The sequence below is a fragment of the Hippopotamus amphibius genome, chromosome 13 (assembly GCF_030028045.1).
Source record: "Hippopotamus amphibius kiboko isolate mHipAmp2 chromosome 13, mHipAmp2.hap2, whole genome shotgun sequence".
Classification (NCBI taxonomy): Eukaryota; Metazoa; Chordata; class Mammalia; order Artiodactyla; family Hippopotamidae; genus Hippopotamus; species Hippopotamus amphibius.
The window spans coordinates 81,459,893-81,487,216 of NC_080198.1; the positions used below are offsets into that span (position 1 = coordinate 81,459,893).

The 27,324-nt window shown below is 36.3% G+C and overlaps 1 protein-coding gene across 8 annotated transcripts in view; it reads left to right on the top strand.

The window, feature by feature from the left end:
* CAMK2D (calcium/calmodulin dependent protein kinase II delta) overlaps nt 1-27,324 on the top strand; it is a 284,123-nt gene that overhangs the window by 123,771 nt on the left and 133,028 nt on the right. For all 8 annotated transcript variants that reach the window (XM_057705222.1, XM_057705215.1, XM_057705216.1 and 5 more), the window contains exon 4: nt 16,564-16,618. In XM_057705222.1, the coding sequence (XP_057561205.1) occupies nt 16,564-16,618 (55 nt within the window). The remainder of the gene's footprint in view (nt 1-16,563; nt 16,619-27,324) is intronic.

The window sequence follows — 27,324 nt, forward strand, 5'->3', positions numbered from 1 at the left end:
TTAAAGCTGCATAAGGAAATAAACACAGTCAGTCATTATTTGCAGATTCCATATCTGTGAATTCACCTGCTTGCTAAAATTTATTTGTAATGCTATCAGTACTTGGGCTGCATTCATGTTAGTTTGCACAGTTACAGACACCTGTAGAGCAGCAAAGAGTTGGAGCCACCCAGCGTGTATGGACATTCCCAGCCGAGGACTGACAAGGGGACACTGCCTTCTTGTGTTTGCTCTCATGCTCAAAACAAGTGTCCCTGTCACCGTCTATTTAGGGCCTGGGTTTGCTGTTTAAAATGGCCCCAAGCATAGGGCTGAAGTGCTGTCTAGTGTTTCTAAGCTCAGAAAGACTGTGATGTGGAGAAGATACAAGAGAATGCATGTATTAGATAAGCTTTGTAGAGAAGTTCCTTTCAGGCATGAGTTACAGTGCTGTTGGCTGTGGGTTCAATGTTAATAAATCAATAATATGTATTTAATAAGGTGTCTTTAAATAGAAATATGCATAAAACAAGGTCCTACATTAGCTGACCAAAATGTTGTGACTAGAAGCTTGCAGGAAGCTAATCCTGTATTTCCCCTAGGAGCATTCGCTAACTCAGTGTTTGCGGCAACTTTATAGAACACAACGACCGCAAACAGTGAGAACCGACTGTACTAAGCAATCTAAAATTTGTTGTAGTGAAAAATTGTGGAAAACTCATTTTGAAAGAGTCACTTTTAAGGGAACGCATTTCTATACAGAATTAACAGCATCGTTATTTGAAAGGTATTGATATTTTTTCTCTACTTCCTTTAGTTTCAAAGAGAGCATCTTTTGGCAATTAATGATTTAAGAGAAATAAGGGGAAGTTTCCAGGTGATAATTTGCTGCCTTATTCATGGGTAGAAATAAACTTATTACTTAAAAAAAATTTTTTTTACACATCCCCACATAAAAGCTTAACTCTTCATTTGTATAATCAGTGTTATGAGAAATATTTCTTAAAGTTAGATGCTGGTAGATTGTTCTAGCTGAAGGAAACAGCTAAGATCCATCTAACTCCAGCCTCCTAATTTGCATATGGAGAATGAGGACCAGATCCATTCTGTACTTTGCCAAGATTGGAGAGAAAGCTACTTAATAGTTGGTCCTGGGCTAAAGCTTCCTGATTAAGTCAGGAAGCTTTTTCTTCCTCTGAGTATCCATCTGCTGAAACTCTGTTGTCATGCATCCTACTGTAGCTACCTAGTGCCAACCACAAGGATGAGAAAATTTATTTCCCACAAAATTATGCAAATTAATTTATGAAAAGTATTTGATTCAAATTTGAAAACAAACATTTCATAACACTCCTTTTACTTTAATAGCTGTAGTCACTTAATTTAATGATAACAATAATATATGACACTCAGCCAGTCCTTTTATGCACCATGCGCAGTTTTGAGATTTTGATGAGTATTATCTCCTTTAATTGTCACAACAAGCCAATGGAAGGATCCTCTTATTATTCCCATTTTACAACTGAGAAACTGAGACAGAGACTAAGTGTCCAAGATCAAAAGGTTAATAAGTGACAGAACCAAGGTTAGAGTCTAGGCATTCCTACTTCAGAGTCTTATTCTTGAACGCTTTATGTAATGTTCTGATACCTAGTTTTAATGTGCTATATTCAAGTAAGCCAAGAGTAAATTTCATTCACTAAAGAATGAATTTGTTTATCTACTGCCCAGTTGATTTCTCCATTTAGATGTATGTTTGGCATTTCCAATGTACTCCTGTCTCTTCAACCTGCTCCTCCTCCATCTTCACCTATTCTAGTATATCAGTTACTCAGAACAAAACCCTTAATGTCATACTTGATTCCTCTTCTCTCACATCCCACAGCTAATCTAGCAGTGGTTCCTGTCAGTACCCACTTTAGAAATACATCCAGAGTCTGAACATATCTGCACCTTCAGTGCCACTAGCGTTGCGTGAAACTCCACTATCTTTCACCTGGCTTTTTATATTAGTTTCTCTGTGTTTCTGCCTTTGCTTCCTTACAGTGTTTTCAACACATCACACCCTCCTCACAACCCTGCAGTGAATTCCCTTGTAGCTCAGAGGAAAAGCCAAAGCCCTTTATAATACCATCCTCTAAAGCCCTTATCCCTCCTACCCCACCTCACACACTCACATTCATACTCACACCTCTGACTTCATCTCTTCATCTTCTCCATTGTTCCCTCTACTCCAGACACAGTTTCTGAAACATAGCAAGTGTAGTTTTGCATTCCCTCTGTCTTCCATCTGGTTTTCCTTTGAGCCATCCCCATGGCTTGCTCTGTTTATTTCCTCTGGACTGTCCTCAAGATTCACCTTATCAGTGAAGTTTTTCCAAATACTCTCCCTCTTCCTTTCCTGGTACACTTTTCCCTTACTCTGCTTTATTGTTTTTCAGAGCACTTATCACTCTCTTACATGTACATTTGCTTGTTTGATTGACATTGGTCTGTTTTCCCACATTTGAACATTAGCTTTGTGAGGTCAGGCACATTTTGTTCCCTGCTTCATTTTTAGTACCTGCAGTACTTTGCACAGAGTAGGAACACAATAAATATTTACTCAAAGAATAAGTGAATTCATTACTAACAACTGCTTATTGAGTGCTTGCTCCATGCCTTTAGCATTCATGGTTAAAGAAGGCGTATGTAACTAACTAGAAAATAAGTCTGATCTGGCTGCAATTCTTGTGTCTTTTCAATTGATCATCAGACATCTGGTCGACTAGGCAGGTGGCCGCTTCCTCATTATTCCATGTGCAGAGTGGTCAGAGAGAAGAGTGGATTTTGCTTCTGTCAAGGACGCGCAAAAAACTTCAGGACAAGGCAGGATTTGTTAAGTATTATTATAGCTAAAAGGATGTTAATTTTTTTTGTAGGAAGTTGCAAGTCAGCTTTCCTGGCAAATTTTAGTATGCCTGTCTTGATTATGGGTCACCTCACTTCCAAAGTTTAACTTTATGTTTATTTTGTAATTATAGATATGTGGGTCTATCATTCTTCAAGAGATGTCTTAGGAGACTGTCTTAGCCTAAACCAACCCACTGATAGAGTAATACCATCATTCATTCATTCCTTTAAAAGGCATTTACCCAGTTTCTTCTATGTGCCAGAATGTGCTAGTCACAGTGAATACAGACAGCAGAAACACAGCAGCAGATTTCAAGGAGCGCACCACCTTGTGGGGCAACACCTTGTTGACTGCTCAGTGTGTTGTCTCATTTGTGTGCGAGTTCACATTAGAAAGCACATTAAGAACAGAAAGTTGCTAAATATATATAAAGCCAGGGCCAAAGGATATGGCTGACTTTCATACTAAGTAAAGCAGGAATGTTCATTTTAACTGATTAAGGCACTTAGGGACAACAGCAATTCTTTTCCATTTCTCTCTCTCTCTTTTTTTTTTTTTTTTTTTTTACCAATTTGCAAGACTATCTTATACCAAAAATATTACAAAGTGATTGCAAAGATTCTGCTTTGTTTTGTTTTTGTTTTGCATCAGTTACATTCAAGCCGTGTTTCCATTGTACACCCTGCCTGGCTCTGGTTTTCTGTTCCTGATTATGTATCAAATAAGTCTTAAGATGTGTTACTTCCAAAATGATGAAACAAGATTGATTACATTTCATATCTTTATTTCAATGGGTAATTTTTACTTTGCCTTTTCTTTAAATTTACCTGAAGTGAGGGTTAAAGGGCTGCAGAAAATAAAGGAAGGGGAGTTCATGTCAGGTCCACGGATCATGAGCAGCTGGCATTTCAGCTTAAAGGGTAGATAGGGTTTCCATAGTAGCGGCTGGACTAGGTAACAGTGCAGGAAAGGGAGCTCTAGGGTCTCAAAGGTCAAATAGGGTCAGTCTCCTAGGGAACAATATGAGGTCCTGCTCGTCTGAAGGATAAAGTACAAACAACAGGTTATCAGTTAAATACCTCTGAACCAAAGAAGGCCTCGAAATCCTGGCTCATGTGTTGTTATAGCCAATAACAGTGGGAAGCTCACTGAGGGTGAGTGATAGCAATAGGGCTGAAGAACAAAAGACTGAAAACAATTCAAGTGTCCTTCCATAGGGGACTGGTTAAATAGATTGTGGTATATCCATATAATGTGATATTATCCATCAATTAAAGCATTGTATGTCTGTCTATATTATCAGAGATTTACTTAATTAATCAGTGGGGGAACTAGCAGGATGCCGCTGTTGGTTCAAAAACATAAGTGAGTAACAGAAATATATGGAAAGAAAGAGTTCTGGAATGAGATTGCTACAGTACTAAAATGATTATTGCTCTACAGGCAATAAAAGTATAACTTTTGTGAACCCATTTACATCACTTTATCACAACACTCATTTGCATTGCTAACAGATAAGACTCATTCCTACTGTCATTCATTTTGTGCAAGTGAAATACCCAAACTCACAGGTTGGCAAACTTTTTCTGTACAGTAATAGATGTTTTAGGCTTTGCAGGCCATGTGAGTTCTCTGTCCAGTATCATCTAGTTTTTTGTTTTGTTTTGTTTTTACAGTCACTTAAAAATGTAAAAACCATTTTTAGCTCATTGGCTGTACAAAAAGAGGCTGCTGTCCTGATTTGGCCCATGGGCCAGAATTGACAGACTCGTGATTAGGGCCTAAAAAATAATAAATAATAAATCAGAACAAAGATACTATCTTAGAGAATTAGATAATCCTTCAGCCAGCTAGACAGTGTCCTATTATGATATTCAAGGAACATGTATGTGTCCTTTTGTCTATTTTGAGTATATATAGATTCTTAACAGAGGTGTCTGATGCTGTGAAAATACTGAATATTTCCTAGGGGCATACAAATCTAGTCATCTGAGTGATCTGTTTAGTGGGAAAGACGTTGTTAGTCAAATGATCACACAATCAAAGTCATCATTGCAAGTGTGACCAGTTTTATGAAGGAGAGATGGGCAGTGCTATGAGAGCTTATTTGGGAATCAGAGGGGACTTTCCTGATGAGATGGTGATGCTTAAAATACGTTCTGAAGGATGGATAAGGGTTAACCTGGAGAGGAGGAAAGAGAATGCCAAGCAACGGTATTAACAAGGAAGATGTGGCTCGTTACAGGAGGGAACTAGTACCGAAGATGTGGCTCGTTACAGGAGGGAACTAGTACCGAGTGAGTCTCAAAGAGGACCTCTTTTGCTAGAGGCAAAGAGGAGGGGGAGTTCAACTCCCTCTTCAGAGGGAGAGCCTTCTGGGTGGGTGACCCAGCTAACCTCTTTTCCAGAGCCGTCCTGGTTCACTGATGCGATAATTAATCACCCTCTTTCACTCTCAACGTGTCCCAGTTTGGATGATAAATTATATGATAAATGGGTTGTGTCAAGGAGTTTGCTATGTAACATCAAATCAATAGGAAGCCATTGAAGAATTTGAATCTGGGCAAGGGTGATAGAATCAGATTTGCATTTTGAAATGATGGCTGCCTTGGGGCTATGGATTTGGTGAGTCACAGGGGATGTTAAATTAATGTTTACTAGGAAATACATCTTTTAGTTAAATGACTTGTTAAGTTTTCTCAATAGCAAGCCAATTCAGGAAAAAAAGAAAAACCAGGGAAATATGTTTGATGAAATCAGTTGGTCACTGGATGAAGACTGTTGATTTAGTAGCCCCGTACAGATTTATATTTATACATTTTACAGCGCATTTAGTTAAAGCCGATGTATAGATGTGTTTGCCACATAGTAACATGTTCATATGCTCCCATAGGTGTGGGTAATGAGATGACCATGAAGTGAAACTATTGGGATATGCTTTAGGTGGGACTGTGCTCATCTAGAATTAGAGTCACAAAATTAGCAAGATGATTTTGTCCCAAAGACTGAAAACTGTGTGAGGGCCGGACCACTACTGACTTGTTGACAGTTGCATCCCCAGCATGTAGCATTCAGGAAAATTGGCTGAATAACTGAAGGGATGAGCTACTCCCCTTGACCAAGAACTTTGTTTCTGAAATATCTTAGGCACAGCCTTCATAAAGCTCCTTAAGCATTTATCCCATTGGCTTAGAGTCTCTGAATGAAGACTATGGTCAAGATTATAGAGGTAAAAATATTTACCAATAAATCTGAAATGTGTTCCAAAAATATATTAATATTTTTTGTTCAGGATTAAAGGTCAGCCTGACATAACATTTTGCTTAGGAGTAGAGTTGGCAGAATCAGTTTCCATCAAAATAAATAAATAAAAAGAATTAATGCCATGTAGTTTTTATTGAGAGCAAATTTAAAGATGTATCTTCTTCCTTCATTTTTTCCAGCATTCCTGTCTGGCAAATAAGAACTAGAAAGAAAACTTAATTAAAACTGAGCATGAAGATATTGAAATTGTTATGATATGAAAGAAATCAGATTAACTATTGTCCTGTAAGCAATTTAGATGCTGTCAATACAGGACATATACATTAACATTTTTAATAAGATTTAGAACCCTCTAGGAGTATGATAGTAATAAAATGACAGAAGCGCATACTCCTTAAATTTGGTCTTTAAAAATTAATATATTTGAAAATGTTTCTTCTAAAAAAGAAAAATAAATGTGAAAATCTATCAAAGAGAAAATCTTCAATATTTCAATTAACTCCTGGGTTAATATCTAAACTGTGAGAAAATTGCCAACTTTTAGCACCTTTTGTTAGTTTTCCTTTTCCTTTTATTTATAAAATAACAAATCTGATGTCATAATCTTTGCAGAGTGCTGTCTGTTCTCCTAGTGGTCTCTGAATGTTCACTTCTTCTTGTGCTAACTGCAGTCTGGCTTTCTCTTGAGTGTGCTGTAGCGCTGGACAGTGCTGGCTATTTGCTGTGTCCTCCACATACCCCTGAACCTGGGGGTGCATAGGTGTTTTCTTGTTCTTCACTGTTTTTACAAAACCACTGTTAATACCTCCTGCCTCAGTAGCCCTCACCTCCATCTTTAAAACATCTCTACCATCCCATCTTTAAAACACATTTCCTTGCATGACAACATCCTATACTTCTCAGTGCTGCAGTTTCCCACTGTTGTCTCAGTACCTCCCTCATTTATTGTATTATATAAGAGCTGACTTACTATGTTCTCTCCTTCCCCACTTCTAACCATCATTGTTGGTGGCTTTAATTAGTCATGTAGATTGTCTGTGTCACACCCTGGCCTCTCATGAGCGGTATTCTCCCTTTCAATAATTTTTTTCTTCTACTCTAGGAGTCAGCGGACTTTTTCTGTAAAGGGCCAAATAGTAAATATTTTCATTTTTGTGGCAATAGGGTCTTTGTTGCAACTACTAAACACTGCAGTCCTAGCTTGAAAGAACTTGTTTACGTATCGATTATATATTAACAGAGGGACATGGCTGTGCTCCGGTAAAACTTTTATTTACAAAAACAGGTGAAAAGCTGAGTAGGGACTTCAAAGAGATGAGGTAGTGAACCATAGCTGGGGAAAAAGTTCCAGGCAGAGGAGACAGCCAGTGCAAAGACTGAGGCAGGAGTTTGCCCCAAGTTCGTTCTCCAAAAGCAGCAAAGAGGCCAGTGTGGATGGCATGTAGGGGGCCAGGGGAAGAGTGGTGGTAGGAGATGCCAGGCAAATAAATGAGGGGGATGGAGCTGGACTTTGTTGGACCTTATAGGCCATGAATAGGATTTTGCTTTTACTCAGAGGCAGTTGGAGAGCCATTGGAGAGTTCTGAGCAGAGGGCAATAATCAGATTTTAGTCTTAACAGGATTACTCTGGCTGCTGTGGTAAGGACAGTGATGGGAGCAGGTAGAAACCTGGAAAAAATTTTTTCCTTATACATTTTGAAGGATTTGCCTTCAGATTCGATTTTCAGCATCCGAGAAAGGAGTTAGAATTGTACTGAGATTTTTTTATCCTGAGCAACTGGAAAGATATGGAAGACACTGGGTAGAGCAGGATTTAGGGGGAAAATTGTGAGTTCTTTGGGCTTGTTTTCTTTGAGACATCTATGAGGCAAGCAAATGCACCAGATGTTTGAGATATCTGATCCTCATTATAACTTTCTTGATTTCATGATAAACAGGCAATTATTCTTTACTTAAAAAAAAAATCATCGACCTGGGTGAACTAACTTGTTCCATTGAACACATAACCAAAATTATATTACCAGGTACCTGGTGCTTACTGGCACTGCTAGTATACTAGTGCCTGTAGCTATATATATTAATATCCTTTATTATTCCAGTGATATCTAACTCATGAATAAGTTCATAAGTAACTTTTATGTTTTTTCCTCGATTTTGAGCCAAAGACGAGTGTGTCCTTTTTCACGTGCTTCGTCTTTGTGTGTATTATCCAGAGGAAATAGACTGCTATAATTGAAAAATATTGAGATAACATAATATCGATACAGTTTTACATTGTATTTTTAAAATATTTTCGTAGAATTTTAAACTCGCATATTTCCTGCTTATGGAGTGAATCAAGTTTGGAGGAATATTTTATGCAAGAAATGAATTTTCAGAGAGGAGTTTGAAAGGTGAGAGCATTTGGGCTGGTGTATCTCTAGGGAAAATTCAGTTGCAAGTGTTAAGATAATATGGTAGTAAGTTGCAAAGAGAGGATGATCTAATAAGCTTTCCATTTATTCTGTTCTGTAAGGGCTATTGTCAGGAAAGCAACACATCTGCCCAGTACATTTTTGAAAAGGACTTATTTTTAATTTGTCAAGTTAAACATTTTAAGTTTTCTCTCTAGCTATTCATTAAAAACAGATCCAAAATAAAATGAAGTATGTTTCAAATTTAAATGTGTTGGAATGTTGAAGAAGGAAAAGTCTTAAATGTAGGGGATTATATTCAACCTTGTATTGGTAACAAATGTATTGTTTATTTCCCGTACAGTTTATTAGCTATAATCATCCAGAAATGTAGAAATGTAGAAACTTAAAGTTGGAAAGGCTCTTATAGGATCGTCTTCTAGGATCATGTAACCCAGGGCTTATCAAGCATTTTTCTGTGATCTGTAGTTTTTTTTTTTTAAAGTGTGCAATATATATGTATGAAACTCAAGCAAAAGTTTACCAAAGCTTTAGTGGTAACCTTAAATAGGAAATGCACTTCAGTATATTTTATTCTTATTTTAAATATTGCCTTGATCTGCAGTTTAAAAAAAACTATCCTTATCTGATCCATTCTGTGGCATGATGCAGACTCCTTCCTGCGTGATATCCCTAGTTTATCACAAATAACATAGCTTTTGTTTATTCTTAAAGTGTAGCTAAGTACTGTACTACTTTAAGACATTTAATGTGTTGATGTCTTGCTGGTTAAATGTAGAGCCACCTGAGCAGCCTGGAGGGCAATTATCAGCAATAGGGCTTCCCTTTTTGACGCAGATTATAGGCGGCAGAGTGGTAAAACAGTGGATTCTACAATGAGAATTTTAGTGATGCTATTCAGGTACTTAAGAGCAGAGGAATTACAAATGGCCATTTTTTGTCTTCTTCACCAGACACTCTTACACATTTAATACATAGTAGGTAGGTTTGTGTATTTTGTATAAATTCAACAGAAAGATGGTATTAGTTCAAAACTCTGTTAGTTCCTTATAATTAAAGTACAATGTGAAAGTCCACCGTCTTGAGATTTCTTTAATATGCAAGTCATCTGATGACAATAGCTTCTTTTCCTTTCTAGATATTCCTGTTGTTTGAGATTATCTGTGAGTGATCTCTGTTTAGCTCTATATATTAAAAGATGGAATAGCAGAAAGATTAGGCAAGAAAAGAGAGAATGAAGAAAGTTGGAGTCACTTATTCAAATACATGAAATAAATGATATTGATGCAGAATTGGAAGAGGAAAGATTTTTTTTTAAATAAAGGAAACTTGAAATGATTACTGACTTTTCCAAGAAGTGAAAATGTGCAACAAGATAATCTCAAATTATTTTTCAAAGAAAACAAAGAACATTTCTAGATATTACTTACTTGGTTTAGTAATAAGTCTGTAATTTTCTCTCACATATAATTTTATTAAAAATGAGCAGGAAAGAGTATTAAAAGGACTGTCTATTTACTTGTCTATTTCATTAAACATCTCTGAGAGTCTTTGTTTAGTCATTTATGACTTATGCAAGAGAATTGATTGTTCTCTCATGTTCTTTTGGTGATCAGTATAGCTGGTGGCCATATAATTTGCAATTATTGGTCATTTCTCCTCACTTTTACCATCTTCTCAGATTGTAATTCTCACAAGTAATAGATATTTTGACCAGCCAGAAGCTCCTTTGAATAATATGAGCTTGTAACTAGATCTAGACTGTTAGAAGACATTGTGATTTCTTCTAGTCAGCCCCAAATACTACTAACCTGATCCTGTGGATATTGAAGCTAATCTAAACTGGATTTACGATTAGCTTCAGGAAATGTGATAATTTGAGAATAGGGATGGAGATCATGGTCAACGGAGTTGATGTACTTTGATTTTCATGATTGATCTTGTGTTCCAGTGGCTTTTTTGTGTATTTTTAGAATAGTTTTTAAATTAGCAATGGATGGCATTCCCCACTGAATTTTCATGTAGTAATTATATTTGCTTTTTTCAAAAAGCTCTTAATTTTAATAACTTTTTCTTAACTATTAGCAATGAATTGCTTTTAAATGTACATTAATGTTAATTAATATTAAGTTTAAAAGATTTTCTTGTCATTTCCTAAAAAAATTTGAAATTTTATTGAAACAGTTTTTTGATTTCTGGTATTAAAGTTATTTTAATTTTTGCTTAGTGAATAGGCTTATGTGGCATTTATTAATGGCATATTGCTCAGTATATTGTCAAAATACGTATCACTTATGCAACTTTAGAAACGTATGTGTTCAAATATCTAAAGTTAGAATAAACTGTAGTTTCTGTGTCTGATCAATTTATTTGTTTGCCTTGGACAGCTAAGTCAAATTTCCAAACTTTTTATGCCCAAATTTTAAGTTTCTTGTTAAGACAAGTAAAGAAAATCAGAGTGTAAATGCTGTAAGTCTATTGACTTTGACAACAATAACAGCAAAAGAAGTATCTATATATCTTTATCTGCTTATCTTTCTACTTAATTTAAAATAAAATAAACTATACATATATATGGCTTCATATTTCAAAGAAATAGAGTGCATATATTTTTCAAATACATATAACTTAAATTAGCATTTTTATACTGGGGAGATTTTAAAAATGGTGTTGTTTTATTAAATATATTACTCATGTTATAAGAAATAGAGATTAAGAAAAACAAAGCATGTATGCAGATTTACCTTCAGTTTTCTAGAAATGTTAGTTTTATCTTGAGATTGGTTTTCAGTGCTTTGTTTTCTATTTGAAAAGTTTTCTCTCTAAAATGACCAGCTTTGTCACAAAAGAACCAGGAGTAATGGTTGAGGTGAAATTTCTCTCTAGAGTGTTGCTATTTGACTATTATAATGTCTGAAACTAGTAAAAATATATATGTATTTTAAGTTAACAAATGAACTCAATGTTGGCATCCCTCTCTTGAGAAGGCCTGGCAGATTGCATGGCCTGACTTGGCTAATGCTTGCTCTAGCTGTGAAATATAATTAACTGCTGATGAGAATATAAAAAATACCTGACTTACAAGCTGCCATTTTTGCATCCCAGTGTGTGAATCAAATCCAACTACCTGAATCCTTGCAATACAGCAAACTAGAAATCTACCTCATTTATAACCAGGACCATTGCTCAGAGCTGACAAACTGATTATGAGGATGCAATACAATCTGTTCTGTATGAATTACTCTGTTAGTATTATGATAACACTGGCAACATTGCCCTACTGTGTTTAGTTTTAGGGATTTATACTAACTCTTGTCATTCAAGAGAGAGAGGAAAGGGATTAGGCCTTGGGTCAGCTAAATTTTGGAAATATTTTAGCCTCAGAAGCACCTTTTTCCCCCTTATAAATCTCATACGTACTGCTTTAGAATTTAAATGTTTATCCTAGATAACTGTTATACTGTTTTGGTTTATGGAAATTCGTTTATTCATAGACATGATTTTACCTTTGAGCAAACTTCAGAAAAGAATGACCACCGAGGTGTATTATAACCTGTTTTCTCAAATGCTTTTCTCGTTATCTTCTTTAAAATTTCTTTCTAAAAGCATCTTAGGGACAACTGTAATTAGGTTAATTGTGGGCACCCATATGTGCAGCTTATGGTGATAGCAGAGAGCAGTTACAGCAAAAACGTGCTGCAGTATGCTTCCTTGTGCAGCAGCCGCAGTGCTCTGGAGGCTGGCTCTGCAGTCAGTCTGGGGCTGACAGCTGTGGTGAACAGAACACCCCATAATTCCTTTGGTGCAAAAATGAATCAAGGGACTTCCCTGGTGGCGCAGTGGTTAAGAATCCGCCTGCCAATGCAGAGGACGCAAGTTCAATCCCTGGTCCGGGAAGATCCCATATGCTGCAGAGCAACTAAGCCCAAGCTCCACAACTACTGAGCCGGCCCAACGCAGCCAAAATAAATTAATTAATTTAAAAAAGAAGGAAAATGAATCGTTATTCATAGAGAATAATTAATGTAAGCTTTTGTAAAAGTAAACACAATTTTTAACCCTTGACAAAACTTAAACAGGAAAAAAGCATGGAAGAATGGATACTTCTGACTGACAGAGAGGGCTTGAGAGGAAGAGATGTTGTCTGTGACTGTACGAGACACCGTCTTCCAGACTCTAACATTTCACCAATAATGTGAGAATAATAGTTAGAGTTATAAGTTTTAAAAGGAAACAAATCCATCCTCAAAGTAATTGCACACGTGTGGCACATCCATGTGAAGACTGTATGACATAGTTTGGCTAATAAATGAAAATTCTAACAATTTCATTTAGTTATGTGTTTTTAGTTCTTTATTTTTAAAAGAGAGTGGAAGGAAGTAGGGAGGCTCACAGTGAAGGAAGGAGTAAAGGAAGGAAGGAAATGTGTACATATTTATCCCAAGTAAAGATGACACTAGTTTTTTTCCACTGTATCAATAACAAAATTCATTCAGAATTAATCTCACCTGGTCAAATGGCTGATTAGAAATAGTGGAGATTATTTTAGAATTCTGTGATGCAAAAGGATCGAAGTTGGTCAGATGGGTTTATTTTTAACCATTATCATGTGCTTGCTGACAAAATCCTTTTGTGAAACTGGTTTTGACCCAAAACAGTGTATGTTTGATTATCAGGCTTGAGCCACTCTTGACTTGTTCAAAAATTGTTTTCTTCCAAATGATGATTATTTCCAAGTATTAATAAGGTAGTGATAACCAAACTAAGAAAATTTTATTCCAGATATAACCAGAAATTAGTAATGCTTCTCCATTTGTACCTGAAATATCCACCTCTGTTTAGCTATATAACTGTGATCTGAAAACCTGAGATCTCACCTCTGATTGAAGATTTTACCTTGAGACAATGGGTGAAAAAAAATGGTCACTTCCTGCTGCTCACATTGTGATGTTTGCTTTTCATTTTAACTTTAATAGGATGGAAATCTACCTTCTTTTCACAGAGTAACTGTCTGAGTTCTTTAAGTAGCCATACGATTATTTGAATTCATTTAAACAGACTGTGTTGCAGCTGCTCAGTGAGCTAACTGTGAGACTATGTCATATAAGAAAGCCAGTGAGTTATCATGTGTGGTCTAGCTTTCCTTACTGTGCTGAGTGACTATCACTGGACGACTCATCATTGAGCCAAACTTTTGATTTTCTTTGGTACCATAAGTTGAAGCAAAGGTAGCAGGCAAATTAAACACATGACTGAAATGTGAGCACACAGCAGTCTCCCTCTCCTCATCTCTAGTGTCACTCTGCATTTGTGGATGAAGCACGTGATCTCTGATACTGGCAAATTGAAGGCTACCCTCCACACAAAGTTACAGGAGAACTGTTTGCACAGCAGTCGTTTTGTTTCAGACATATTTAGGTGTACTGAGCCTTGATGAGAATATTTGTCCCAAAAGTGGGAAGAATGCCTAGTACCTGGTATGGTGAAGGCTCAAAACCAATTTTGTGAAAGACCATCTACTGTTTGCCAAGTCTTTGTGAGGGATGCAAAGACTTATGAAATATGGTTCCTGTTTGGTAGTGTTGATGAGAAAGAAATTCTGTGTCCTGAAGAAAGGACAGGAATTAGAGTTTGTTAATAAAAATAAAATAGGCTGCATCCATGAATTTAAGGGTGACACAACGAGAAACAAATAAGGTAAGGAGAGGGACACTACAGCGTGTTCACATTCCATGTGCTCAAGAGACAATTAGAGGAGCTGAGACTGAGCTGCAGGGGCCAAACTCCCAGGTGCCTGCATGACGGGCCCTCTTCTCATGTTCATGATAACAGAAAATTCACATTTTACAAATGATAACCCATAATTATGGGTGAAGCAAAACCCTCTCTTTCTCTACGTTGGAGAAATTTCTGGAGAGGGATTCTGAAAAGATTCTTATCATGGGCCAAGGCTGATATCTGAAGGGGATGGAATTCGATTGTAAAGAATGGACATTCTGTTATGTCCATGAGCTTGGGAATTTCATGGGTACTACAGACTCCCCTTGTGGATTATAATAGCTTGTGTGACCATCTGAGTGTTCTTTTGAATCCACATTTTCCATATGGTGGTCATCACTGCATGGGGAAAGCACTAAGGACAGGTCATAGTAGAAATCATGATCCTTTTTGGGTGACCTTTCAAAAGCATTTGTGTCCTATGAGTTTGTTGCTTTCTTGGCCTCTGTTGCTCCCATTGAGGCCAAGCCACCCTAAGTGATTGGATAAATAGGAAGTTTACCATCTAAGGGAGTCAGGGGGCTTATGCAAAAATAAACAGCAGAAAAAACAGTATGTGAGTTTTACATGTGTGGTTGTTTTGGAGTAGGCAATGAGTACTTTAAATTCAGAAAAGAGAAACTGTGGTGTTGGCTAGTTATCACTGAATGTTTAGCTCACTGGAAAATTGAAAGTAGTATTAATTTGAGGAACTAGTAGATTATTTTATTAAAAGTTCTAGCTGTACATTTTTGGTCAATAACTTGATAAATAGATTTTGGTGACTTGAGTTTAGAAGTAGTATAATAATAGAGAAATGCAAGTCAAAGCCACAATGAGGTATCACCTCACACCGATCAGAATGGCCATCATCACAAAATCTGGAAACAACAAATGTTGGAGAGGGTGTGGAGAGAAGGGAACTCTCCTGCACTGTTGGTGGGAATGTAAGTTGGTACAGCCACTATGGAAAACAATTTGGAGGTTCCTTAAAAAACTACAAATAGAACTACCATATGATCCAGTAATCCCACTACTGAGCATATACCCAGAGAAAACCATAATCCCAAAAGAAACATGTACCATAATGTTTATTGCAGCACTATTTACAACAGCCAGGACATGGAAGCAACCTAAATGCCCATCAACAAATGAATGGATACAGAAGATGTGGCATATATATACAATGGAATATTACTCAGCTATAAAAAGGGATGAGATGGAGCTATATGTAATGAGGTGGATAGACCTAGAGACTGTCATACAGAGCGAAGTCAGAAAGAGAAAGACAAATATTGTATGCTAACTCACATATACGGAATCTAAAAAATGGTACTGATGAACTCAGTGACAAGACAAGAACAAGGACACAGATGCAGAGAATGGACTGGAGAACTCGAGGTTTGGGGGGGCGGGGGGTGACGGGGAAGCTGAGACGAAGGAAGAGAGTAGCATAGACATATATATACTACCAACTGTACAATAGATAGCCAGTGGGAAGTTGCTGTATAACAAAGGGAGTTCAACTCAAGGATGGAAGATGCCTTAGAGAACTGGGACAGGGAAGGTGGGGGGAGTCAAGGGAGGGTGGGGGGGAGTCGAGGGAGGGAGGGAATATGGGGATATGTGTATAAAAACAGATGATTGAACTTGGTGTACCCCCCCCCAAATAAACAAATAAATAAAATTAAAAAAAAAAAAAAGAAGTAGTATAATAAAAACTGTTTTGGCTAGTTGGCCGGGGAGTGCTATTTAGAAATTTCCCAGAAAAGAAGAAAGAATAGAGGCAGGGAGTCCATTTACTAGACTCTTAAGAGCCAGACTAGGATAATACAAAGGGAATGGCAAGGAACAGACTCTCAGTGGAAGAACTGCTAGAGCCTAGTGACTTTGGACATGTGGAGATATATCATAGCAATTATTAATATTTATTTAATTTTCATGTGGCAGTATGCAAATTATTTTACTTTTATTGATTTATTTAATATTCTCAGCCATTTTATAAAGTGTAAGCACTGTTATCATTACAAGTTAATTAATTTGCTTAAGATCACACAGTTAGTAATTATCAGAACCAGAACTTAAACCTTGGGTCTGTGTGAACCCAAGCCCTGGGTTTCATCAGAGGCTAAAATACTGTTACTAACACTTTAATTTAGGAGACAGATGCCTATTAAAAGTCTGGCTTGATCGTTGGCATACATATAACACAAACTTTCTTCTCTTTTTCCTCTTTTCTTTTTCTTTTGTTTTAGTGCGACTTCATGACAGCATATCGGAAGAGGGCTTCCATTACTTGGTGTTTGATTTGTAAGTACGACATGCTTTGTGTTTGTTTATTTTTTGCTATCTATTTGAAGATCTTGAATTAAAGATGATTTTTCTCCAAGTTACAGTCCAAATTAATGATCCCGTGATATTTTTAAATGTTCTTCAAATTCCATTCAACTCTAATTCTTTTGAAAAAAGGTGAATGCTCAGCATTGGTTATTTAAATTTTAAGTTAATCTTCATAAGAGAAACAGTTAGGAGTCTGTTTCCTTTGGGATTGTTCATTGTGATATCATAAGTAGTTCTCAGTTTTACCTTGGGGTACAAAGATGGCTGACATAGCATAATTTTCCATTGAATATTTTAAAGTGTTTATAACTTATTATCTTATGTGAAAAGAAAACTCAAGGACTGTTGAGGTTGGTTAGTTCAGGGGTTCAACAATATCATCAAACTCCCATCTTTTACTGCAGCTCACTGGCTTTGTTCTCAGATTGGCATGGTTGAAATTATTACATGCAGACATGGTAATTTATATGGGAAGACATTGTCTCTTATTTAATTTTTTTAGAATGAAAAATTCACTGAATAAACCTCTCATTTTTCTTCTCATTGGCCAAGACTAGGTCACATGCCTACCCCTTGCCAATCACTGGCAAGGAGAATGGAATCACCAAGACTGACTTAGACTAATCAGGATTTGTAAACCAAGATTCTATTAATAAGAATAAAGGGAAAACAGTGCTCTTGGGGAGCAATCCATAGAGTCCCCTCTGGCCGGATGGGATATAGTGAGACAGGCCATACACATTGCTTCTAGGGGTTAAATAAGAATACACTTTCTGAAAATCAAATTGGTACTCTGTATCAAAAATTTCCATTTCATTTAACTTAGTAATTTTGCTTCTAGGAACAAAGTCCATGGAAAGTATTGCCCTCAGCTCAGAAGAAGGTTATGCTGAAAGCAGTTTATTGCGTTGTCCTTTGTAGTTGGGGAAAAAAAAAAAGAAAACCAACTTAAGGATCCAATAATGGAGAATCAGTTGCGTAATTACAGTACATTCATATGATAGACTACCCTCTAGCATTTAATGTGATATTTGGGGATTAGATAAGAAAAAAATTATTATTTCATATAAAATGTGTCTAATAGCAGGTTAGTACTAGGTTTGGTTAATTCAGCCCTCCAGTGATGTCATTAAGAAAGCAAGTTCATTCCATCATTCTGTCTGTTCATCATTCTGTATGTGGTTTTATCCTCACGCTCAGGTTCTCCTTATGTTCTCAAGTTTGCTGCCTCATTTTCAGGTATCACAGTGACTTCCAAAGGCAGAAGAAAAGGGAATATTAATCTCATTGCATATACTTTTATGTGGAAAACCTTTCCCAGCAATCCCTCAGAAGATATCTGATAATGAATTATTGTTTAGAATTGCTTCTCTTGCACATGTCTGAACCAACCAAGTAGTAGTAAAGGGGATAAAATTACAACAGTTGGCTTTGACCAATCATAAATTCAATCTGTAGCAGGAAGGGAAGTCTTGCCTGTTGGATAGGCAGCCAAACATGTCTGCCATATTGGTGATCCATGTATGTGCTGGAGAATAGAGACTAAATCTCTGAATATGCACAATCCTGCTGTACAAGCTTCTTTCCACAGTCATATTCCATTCATGGCTTGTTCATGTGGCTTTTTAGATTGGCACCACTCCAAGTTGTACTAGTTCTTCTTTTCATGTCTTTCTCAAAGCTCATATTTTTATTTTTTGCATTATTTTTTCTTCCTTCTTGATGTTCCAACATTCCTTTTGTAATTTCCTTTTTTTAAAGAACTTCCTGTAGCCATACTTTTAGAGTAGTTAGATGTGGTAGCAACAGATTCTGTTTTCCTTTTTCTGAGACTGTCTCGATTTCCTCTTCATTTGTGAAGGTTATTTTTACTAGATATAAAACTCTTTGTTGATAGTTATTTTCTTTCAATGTTGGGCCAGTTCCTTCTGGATTCTTTAGTTTTTCATGAGAAATCTGCTGTCATTCTAATTGCTTATCCCTAAAGGTAAGGTATTATCTCTCTCTGGCTGCTTTAAAAAATTTACCTTTGTCTATAGTTTTTTAGAAGTTTGACTATATGGTATGTCTTGCCTTGAATTTCTTAGAGTTTATCTTATTTGATATTCACTTAACCTCTTCAATATATAGATTGATGCCAAACTTAGGAAATATTTAGACATTGTTTCTTTGAATGCTTTTTCAGCCTCGCTTTCTCTTCTCCTTCTGGAACTCTGATGACATGAATGTTAGATCTTCTGTTATAGTCCCATAAGTCCCTGAGGCTCTGTTCTATTTTTTAAAAATTTATTTCTGTTGTTCAGATTGGGTAGTTTATATTCTCTCTTCAAGTTCACTTATCCTTTCCTCCGTTTTTTTTTCCATATTGCTCTTGATCTTATCAATTGAATTTTTAAAATTTTATTATTGTGTTTTTCTAAGTTCTACCAGTGACTTGGTTGTTTGGTGTATCCTCTATTCCTTTGTTGAGACCTCCTACTTTTTTTTTCATTTGTTTTAAGTGTGTTCATAATTGCCTACTGAAGCATTTTTATTATGGCTGATTAAAAAACCTATGAGATAATTCCAAACAGCACTGTCACTTTACTATTGGTATGTGTTCATTGTTTTTTCTCATTGAGATTATCCTGATTCTCGGTATGATGCATGATTTTTGTATTATATCCTGAACATTGTGGGTGTTATGAGACTCTGAATTTAATTTAAATCATCCCCCTCTGATACCACAATGGCAGGGGTGAGGGGGTGCCATCTCAGTAGTGACAGGTGGGGATAGAAGCCCAGGGTTCCTACTCAGCCCCCATTGACACCCCTGGGGAGTGCCTCCTTACTGCTGTGCAGGGCTGAGAGCACAGAGATTCCTCCCCCCTCCTGTATTTAGTGAGAGAAATGCATCTACCTCATTTTTTTAGACATGTTGTGATTTCCTGATAGGTTTAATTTGTCAGATCTCCTTTGCAGTATAAATCAAGGGTATGGTACTATGTACTGGGATACATCCCTCATGCTGTGATGAATGCTAGAATTTTTTTAAAAAACACTTTTGGTAATGCTCATTACCTAAACCATAATTCAGGATTGGATTTATTTTTTAATTTTATTTTTAAAATGTATTTATTTTATTTATTTTTATTGGAGCATAGTTGATTTACAATATATTAGTTTCACGTGTACCCATTGTGATTCAGTATTTTTATAGTTTATACTCCATTAAAAGTTATTACAAGAGAATAGCTATAATCCCCGATACTATACAATATATCCTGTTGCTTCTCTACTTTATACATAGTAGCTTGTATCTCTTAATTCCAGATCCCGAATTTGCCCCTCCCCCCTTCCCTCTCCACTTTGGCTGAATTGGGTTTAATCACAGCTCAATCAGAGAGAAAAAAAGAGTTTTTCTTTATCCTCTTATGTTCAGTGCATGAAGGCATGTGAGTTAAATTAAGAAATGATAGAGATTAACAGGAGAAAAGGCACAGCATTTTTATTAATATTTATGTGCCCATGAGTTCACAGCAAAGAAGTGAAATTGAAAGAAGCAGTTAGACTCAGGGTACAACTCCTTGTCTTAAATCAGCGGTCCCCAACCTTTTTGGCACCAGGGACCGCTTTTATGGAAGACAATTTTTCCAAGGACGGGGCAGGGGGATGGGTCAGGTGGTAGTGCCATTGATGGGGAGCAGGAGATAAAGCTTCACTCACATGCCTGCAGCTCACCTCCTGCTGTGCGGCCTGGTTCCTGACAGGCTGGGGACCTGACCCATACTGGTCTGCGGCCCAGGGGTTGGGGACGCCTGGCTTGGATGGAAGTGGACATCTTCCTTAAAGGGACATTTATGTCCTGCTTTTAGGCAGATTAAGGGCATGGCGTGGAGAAATCTTCCTGTATCTGTTGATTCTCACTTGCCTTTAGCTCAATATAATCCTTATGCCAAAGTGGCATATTTTGGCAGGGTATATTCTGATCCCCTTCAGCTCCAAAAAGCAGTTCAGTGTTAGGCCATGCTGCTTTTCCACAGTCATCAAGTTATTTATATCCACGTTTTAAATGGTATAGATTTCTAAAAGTAAGATTTCCTTACTAAGTGGAGGGAATAAGAATCACGTCGTTTAGAGTGAAGTTTATTTTTGAAATGCACCATTTAAAAAAAAAATTCAGCACTTAGTAATTGGTGCAGAACATATAAAGAAAGCATTTCATGTGAAAACAAGATTTTCGATTACAGTGAATCATATCTGAAGTAATATTTGTGTTATTAATGTCTCTGAAACTGAAATGTAGAGACTTCTGAAAATGAATGTTTACATTTGAACCATAGTAACATGAAATCCGCCGTGTCAGACAATTGAATATCTGCTTTTGGGTGGAAGCGCCCAGATGCTTTGCAATTATTCTTCAGTGTTTAAAGTTTAAGAGGAGGGTTATCAGCAATTCTCATCAAAATGCTTTTCCAGTAAATGAGTTTAGTAAACTAGTTAATAAACACAGTCCAGTAAAACACCCAGCTTTAGAGACAATTGGAAAACAAAGGTTAAAAGTGTAAATTTTCAATGACTAAAAAGAAATTATAACAAATATAAATAAATAATTCCTCTAAATTATTTAATTGTGGTGGTGGTATTTTAGGAAGAAGAAAAGTAAGTAGCTTCAGAAAAATGTATATTTTAAACATAGTTAAGAAAAGTATGATCTTAAAGATATCAATGAAATACTCATGGAAAAATTGGAAATCACTTTGCCAATCAGTTCCAAGATAAAATAACTACTTGAATTCCTAAAGAAGGAATGTTCTCTGTGTTTGTCCTTTTGATGATGGTTTTGGCAGTGTGGTACTTGTGCATACTTCCTGTGGAATGTCAGCTATTCAGAATCTAATGGGAAGTTCTATTTTTATAGGTGTGTTGAGCCTTCTTCTGATACAATACTTTTCCTTTTCTAAAAAGTAAAGAGAAGGGGCCATGGGTTCTATGAAAAAAAAAAAAATATTTCTTTTTGCTCTTTTTAATTTATAATTTTTTATTCAGGTATCTAGCCACTGTTTCCAGTTACAAAGTGTTAATAGTCAATTTTGCAGATAGACTCAGGAATCAGTGGGAAAGGCCTGCATGAAAGCAAAGATGTCTTCACAGCAAATATTGAACTGCCTGATTTTTTAGAATCATTTTCCTCAAAGTCTGTGCCTAGCACGGTTTTTAGTCACACCTAAGCAACTCCTAAGGAGGCAAAAGATGTGGATTTATCTGAAATCTAAGGGAAGATAAGACAGTAAAGTAATGGAGCTAGAATTTTAGTCCTCAGGGGAGAGGCCTAAAGGCAGAGCCATTGGCCTTAGGAAATAAAGCAGATCCAGTCCATTTCTAGGACTGTTGGGAAATAAGGCCTTGACAAGGGCAGTCATTTGAATATGGCATATATATTTCAGGAGCTGCATGTCAGAGAAGATCTGTATTATGTGCTTCTTGGGTGAATATGCACAATGAGGTATAGAAACATCACACTCAAAGTAAATGTGTAAGAGAATAACACCTGGGTTGAATTTGGGTAATCTCAAAAGGAAACTAAAATAGATTAGATTAAGGTTTATTGGAAAGCATGCTGACCCAGGATGAAAAGATTTACATTTCAGTCTCAGTGCTACCCAGGGCTAAACATTTCAAATTCTTTTCTCTATGCCTCATTTTTCTCAAATGGAATGAGGCTGTGGGACCAGATGAAAAATTTGTTAGACATCTCTCAAGTTCTTTTCTATTCTATGAAGTCAGGATGCTATTTGCATCAATTTAAGATTTCTGGTAGAATTAATGGGACTCCTGGTGCCATTTTTAAATATTAGAAAATTTCTTACAAGTCTAAACTATTGGAGAAAAATGCTGTCATTGCATCTTTAAAAAGAACATATTTCTTCCCTATGAAACACACATCTTGTGTGAAGTACTTCTTTTTTCCCCCTCTCTTTAAAGTGTTTGTGTTTTCATCCCAGATAAGAAGTTCTATTCATCACATATGTGATAGGCGCCTACCAAAAGCAAGACACTTTGCCTAATGCGGGGGGTGGGGGGGGGGTAGTGTTTCTGAGCATTTTAAAATAAATGTCCCATTTGGATAAATTCAGAAAAGATTACTCCAAGACAGTCTGCTCTGCTTCCTCCTCCTGTCTCATTTTATCATATTTGTACCAGCCAGAAAGCCTGGTCCAGTTGCATGTTTTGTGATTATTGTTAGGAAAACATGTATATTTTTTGTTTTTACAAACTTGAAATCATAATACTAAAAATACTTTTTCAAAATACACTCCCTGGACTGGAGAGCTGATAGTTTTATTGGTAATATTAGAACTAAAGGTAAGTCAGACACCATCCTTTTTCAAAGATTTTATAGTTTAGAAAGGGGCTTAGATGGCTTCAAAATATCTGTAATGTAAACTTAGTGTGGTAGAAGCTGTAAGACTTATACAGGGGTTTGGGAGAGTGAGCTAACATTCATTCAGCCAGGGATATCAGGAAACAATGGGAAGAACTGAAGATGAGGTAGGTATAATTATGTCCTTGGGAATATTTCTTCCTTCAACGAATGAACACTTGGTATGTACTCACTCTGTATCAGGCATGGCAGATAAGCTGATTGAAGGGAAAGTGAATAACCATTTTTTTGCCTTCAAAAGAACTAAAAGCAATCTCATACCTGTTATGTTATGGCATTCTTTGGTTATATACCCAACACGTCAGCAGCATTTACAAAACACACACAAATATAACAAGTTTCACAGTGTCTGTGCAAACATCTGGTGACCTGGTATGCGCCCCTAGTCACTTGGTCATCTTTATGGTAATTTGGTAAAATTCTTCTATTATGCGGATAATACTCTACTATATTTCACAAGGCATATATATTTCAGTGATTATTAATTCTTTTGAGGGGTAGACAGCTAGTTAGATTTTTCTGAATACTTTTGCTTATTATCCACAGCAAATTTTATCCTTCATAAAACCTACCAAGTGTAATATTTCCTTTAATTTACATCACTGTAACACTGTAGGTAACAAACATTAGTAGCAAAAATAATTTTACACTCAGATCAAAATGTGAAAGCACAGTATTGAAGACTGTTTACTGTTGTAAAACAGTACTTGAGAACACGTCCCTAGATTAAACTCCTGTCAAGAGAAAGAAAAATAAATCAATAATTATAGCATAGGATGACTTGTGCCCTGATATTTTGCTGTGTACACGGATTGGAGCAACGAGAGATTAGACTGGAGGTGGTGAACCCAATTAGAAGTTGACAGCACTAACATCCAGGTAGACAATAATAAGTCCCTGAAGAACATAAGGTATTGGTAGGAATAAAGTAAAAAGGTACAGTTGGCCCTCCATATCCTCAGGGTCCACATCCACAAATTCAACCAACCGTGGATTGAAAACACTAGAGAAAAGAAAAATTCTAAAGTTCCAAAAAAGCAAAGCTTGAATTTACTGCAGCTGGCAACTATTGATATAGCATTTATATTGTATTGGGTATTGTAAATAATCTAGGGATGGTTTAAAGTATAAGTGGGATGTATGTAGGTCATATGCAAATACTATACCATTTTATATAAGGGACTTGAGCATCCTCAGATTTTTATGTCTGCTGGGGATCCTGGAAACAGTCCCCCATGGATATGAGGGATGACTGTATAATCCATCTGAAAATAATTTTTAAAACAAAGTTGAGTCTGTGGAATTTTGCTTTTACTTGGCAGTTTACATACAAGAAACAGTCCATCTACTTAAAATGGAAGATATTTTAAATAACAGAAACCCTGATGCCGTAATGATACTACATTTCTTATTTGTTTTTAAAAACAGAATTGTGTTTGAATCAAAACATCTTGGCTATTGTTAAAGTGAAATTCAGTGTCCATTCCAATGGAAATCTATAAATCTAGAGCTGTAGAAGTTCACTGATGGGAAAATATAGGTTTCACAAGCTTATACTAAACAATTTCAGTGTTCTACTTGTTGGAGAATTAATAAAATGGTAATGATTCTGTTACAGGCATACCCTGCTTTATTGTACTTTGTTTTACTGTGCTTCACAGAGTGCATTTTTTACAAATTGAAGGTTTGTGGTAACTCTGCATCCAGCAAGTTTCTCAGTGCCAATTTTTGCCAACAGCATTTGCTCCATTTTTACCTCTGTCATATTTTGGTAGTTCTCACAGTACTTCAGAACCCTCCACCAGCAAAAAGACTGTCTTGCTGAAGGCTCAAGTGATGGTTAGCATTTTTTAGCAATAAAGTATTTTTTAAAAAATTTATTTATTATATTTATTTGTTGGCTGTGTTGGGTCTTCATTGCTGCACACGGGCTTTCTCTAGTTGCTGCAAGCAGGGGCTACTCTTCCTTGTGGTCCAAGGGCTCCTCGTCGTAGTGGCTTCTCTTGTTGTGGAGCATGGGCTCTATGTGCATGGCTTCAATAATTGCAGCACACAGGCTCAATAGTTGCGGCTCACAGGCTCTAGAGCACAGGCTCAATAGTTGTGGCACATGGGCTTAGTTGCTCTGTGGCATGTGAAATCTTCCCAGAGCAGGGCTCGAACCCATGTGCCCTGCATTGGCAGGCAGATTCTTAACCACCGTGCCACCTAGAAAGTCCAATAAAGTATTTTTTAATTAAGGTACGTACTTTTTTTTTTTAAGACAAAATGCTATTGAACACTTAATAGACTACAGTGTAGTATAAACACAACTTTTTATGCACTGGGAAACCAAAAAATTCATGTGACTTGATTTATTGTGATATTTACTTTATTGTGGTGGTCTAGACCTGAGCCTGCGATATCTCCAAGGTATGTCTGCATATTTTTTAAGAAAAAACATTTTAAATGACTATGAGTTTCTGTATGTTTAGAGATACTCACATCCTCTTGATTCTTTTCTGAATGAAAGACAGAATTAACACTCACCTTTTCTCATGTATTATCGTGCTGCTCCAAGGTGGCAAAGTCAACTCGAAAACCCACACATCATAGTTCTTTTATGTTAACAGACACTTTTAGTTTGTGTGGGATAAGATATAACCTCGTCTCATGAGTACTCTTTATTTGACAACCTACAGGAAGAAGGAGGCTCTTCAAGAGGAATACTGTCTGATGGCTTCTTTAGAATTATCATCAGGGATAATTGTCTTAAATTCCAGGGCCAATTTCTATTTCATTTGTTCACTTTAGTAGTTTTCATTCTTTAATATAAATCTGGATTTATTGATATTATATCAATTTCCACATTTATCTTTATGAAGTAAGAGAAAATGTTATGTAATTTAGGACTTTCAAAACTTTTAAACAATTTTTAAAAAATGTTTATGCTTTTAATAAACTTTAATTTGAGAGCAGTTTTGTGTTCAAAGCAAAATTGAGCAGAAAGTTCTGAGAATTCCCAAATACCCCAATCCCCACACATGCACAACCTTGCCAGTGTTGACTTCCGACACCACAGTGATCTATTTGTTGCAATTGATGAATCTACATTGACACATCATTATTACCCAAAGTCCATAGTTTATTTTAGAGTTTACTCTTGGTATTGTACATTGATTGGGTTTTCACAAGTGTATAATTACACGTATCCACCATTGTAGTTTCATACAGAAATTTCATTGTCTTAAAAATCCTCTGTGCTCCAGCTATTCATCTCACCCTTCTTTCTAACTAGAAACAATTAGTCATTTTACTGTCTTCATAGTTTTGCCTTTTCCAGAATGTCATAGTTGTAATCATACAGTACATAACCTTTTCAGATTGGCTTCTTCCACTTAACTATTTATGTTTATGTTTCTTCCATGTTTTTTAAATGGCTTGGTGGTTGGTATCTTTTTAGCACTGAACAATATTCCATTCTCTGGATCAACCACCATTTGTTTATCCACTCACCTACTGAAGGACATCTTGGTTGCTTCCAAGTTTTGGCAATTATGAATAAAGTTGCTATAAATACCCATGTGCAGGTTTTTATGTGGCCTTAAGTTTTCAACTCCTGGGTAAATACCAGGGAGCACAAGTGCTGCAGTGGATGGTAACAGTGTGTTTAGTTTTATAAGAAACTGCCAAACTGTCTTTTAAAGTAGCTGTATCATTTTGTATTTCCATCAGCAATGAATGAGAATTCCTGTTGCTCCACATCCTGCCAGCATTTAATGTTGTCAGTATTTTGAACTTTGGCCACACTAATAGAGTACAGTGCATCTCATTTTAATTTGTAGTAATTGACTAATGACATACGATGTGGAGTATCTTTTCATATGCTTATTTGCTGTCTGCATATCTTCTTTCTTGGGATATCGCTTCAGATCTTTTGCCAATCTTTTAATTGAATTGTTCATTTTCTTATTGTTCAGTTTTAAGAATTCTTTGTATAGTTTGGATAACAGTCCTTTATCAGATGTCTTTGAAAATATTTTTTCCCAGTGTATAACCTGTCTTCTCATTTCTTAACAGTGTTTTTTGCAGAACTGAATTTTTAAATATTAATCAAGTTCACCTTATCAATTCTTTCTTTCATAGATTGTGCTTTTGATGTTGTATCTAAAAGTCATCCTCATGTCCAAGATCATCTAGATTTTCTCCTATGTTATCTTCCAGGATTTCTATAGTTTTGAGTTTTACATTTAGATCTGTGATTCATTTTGAG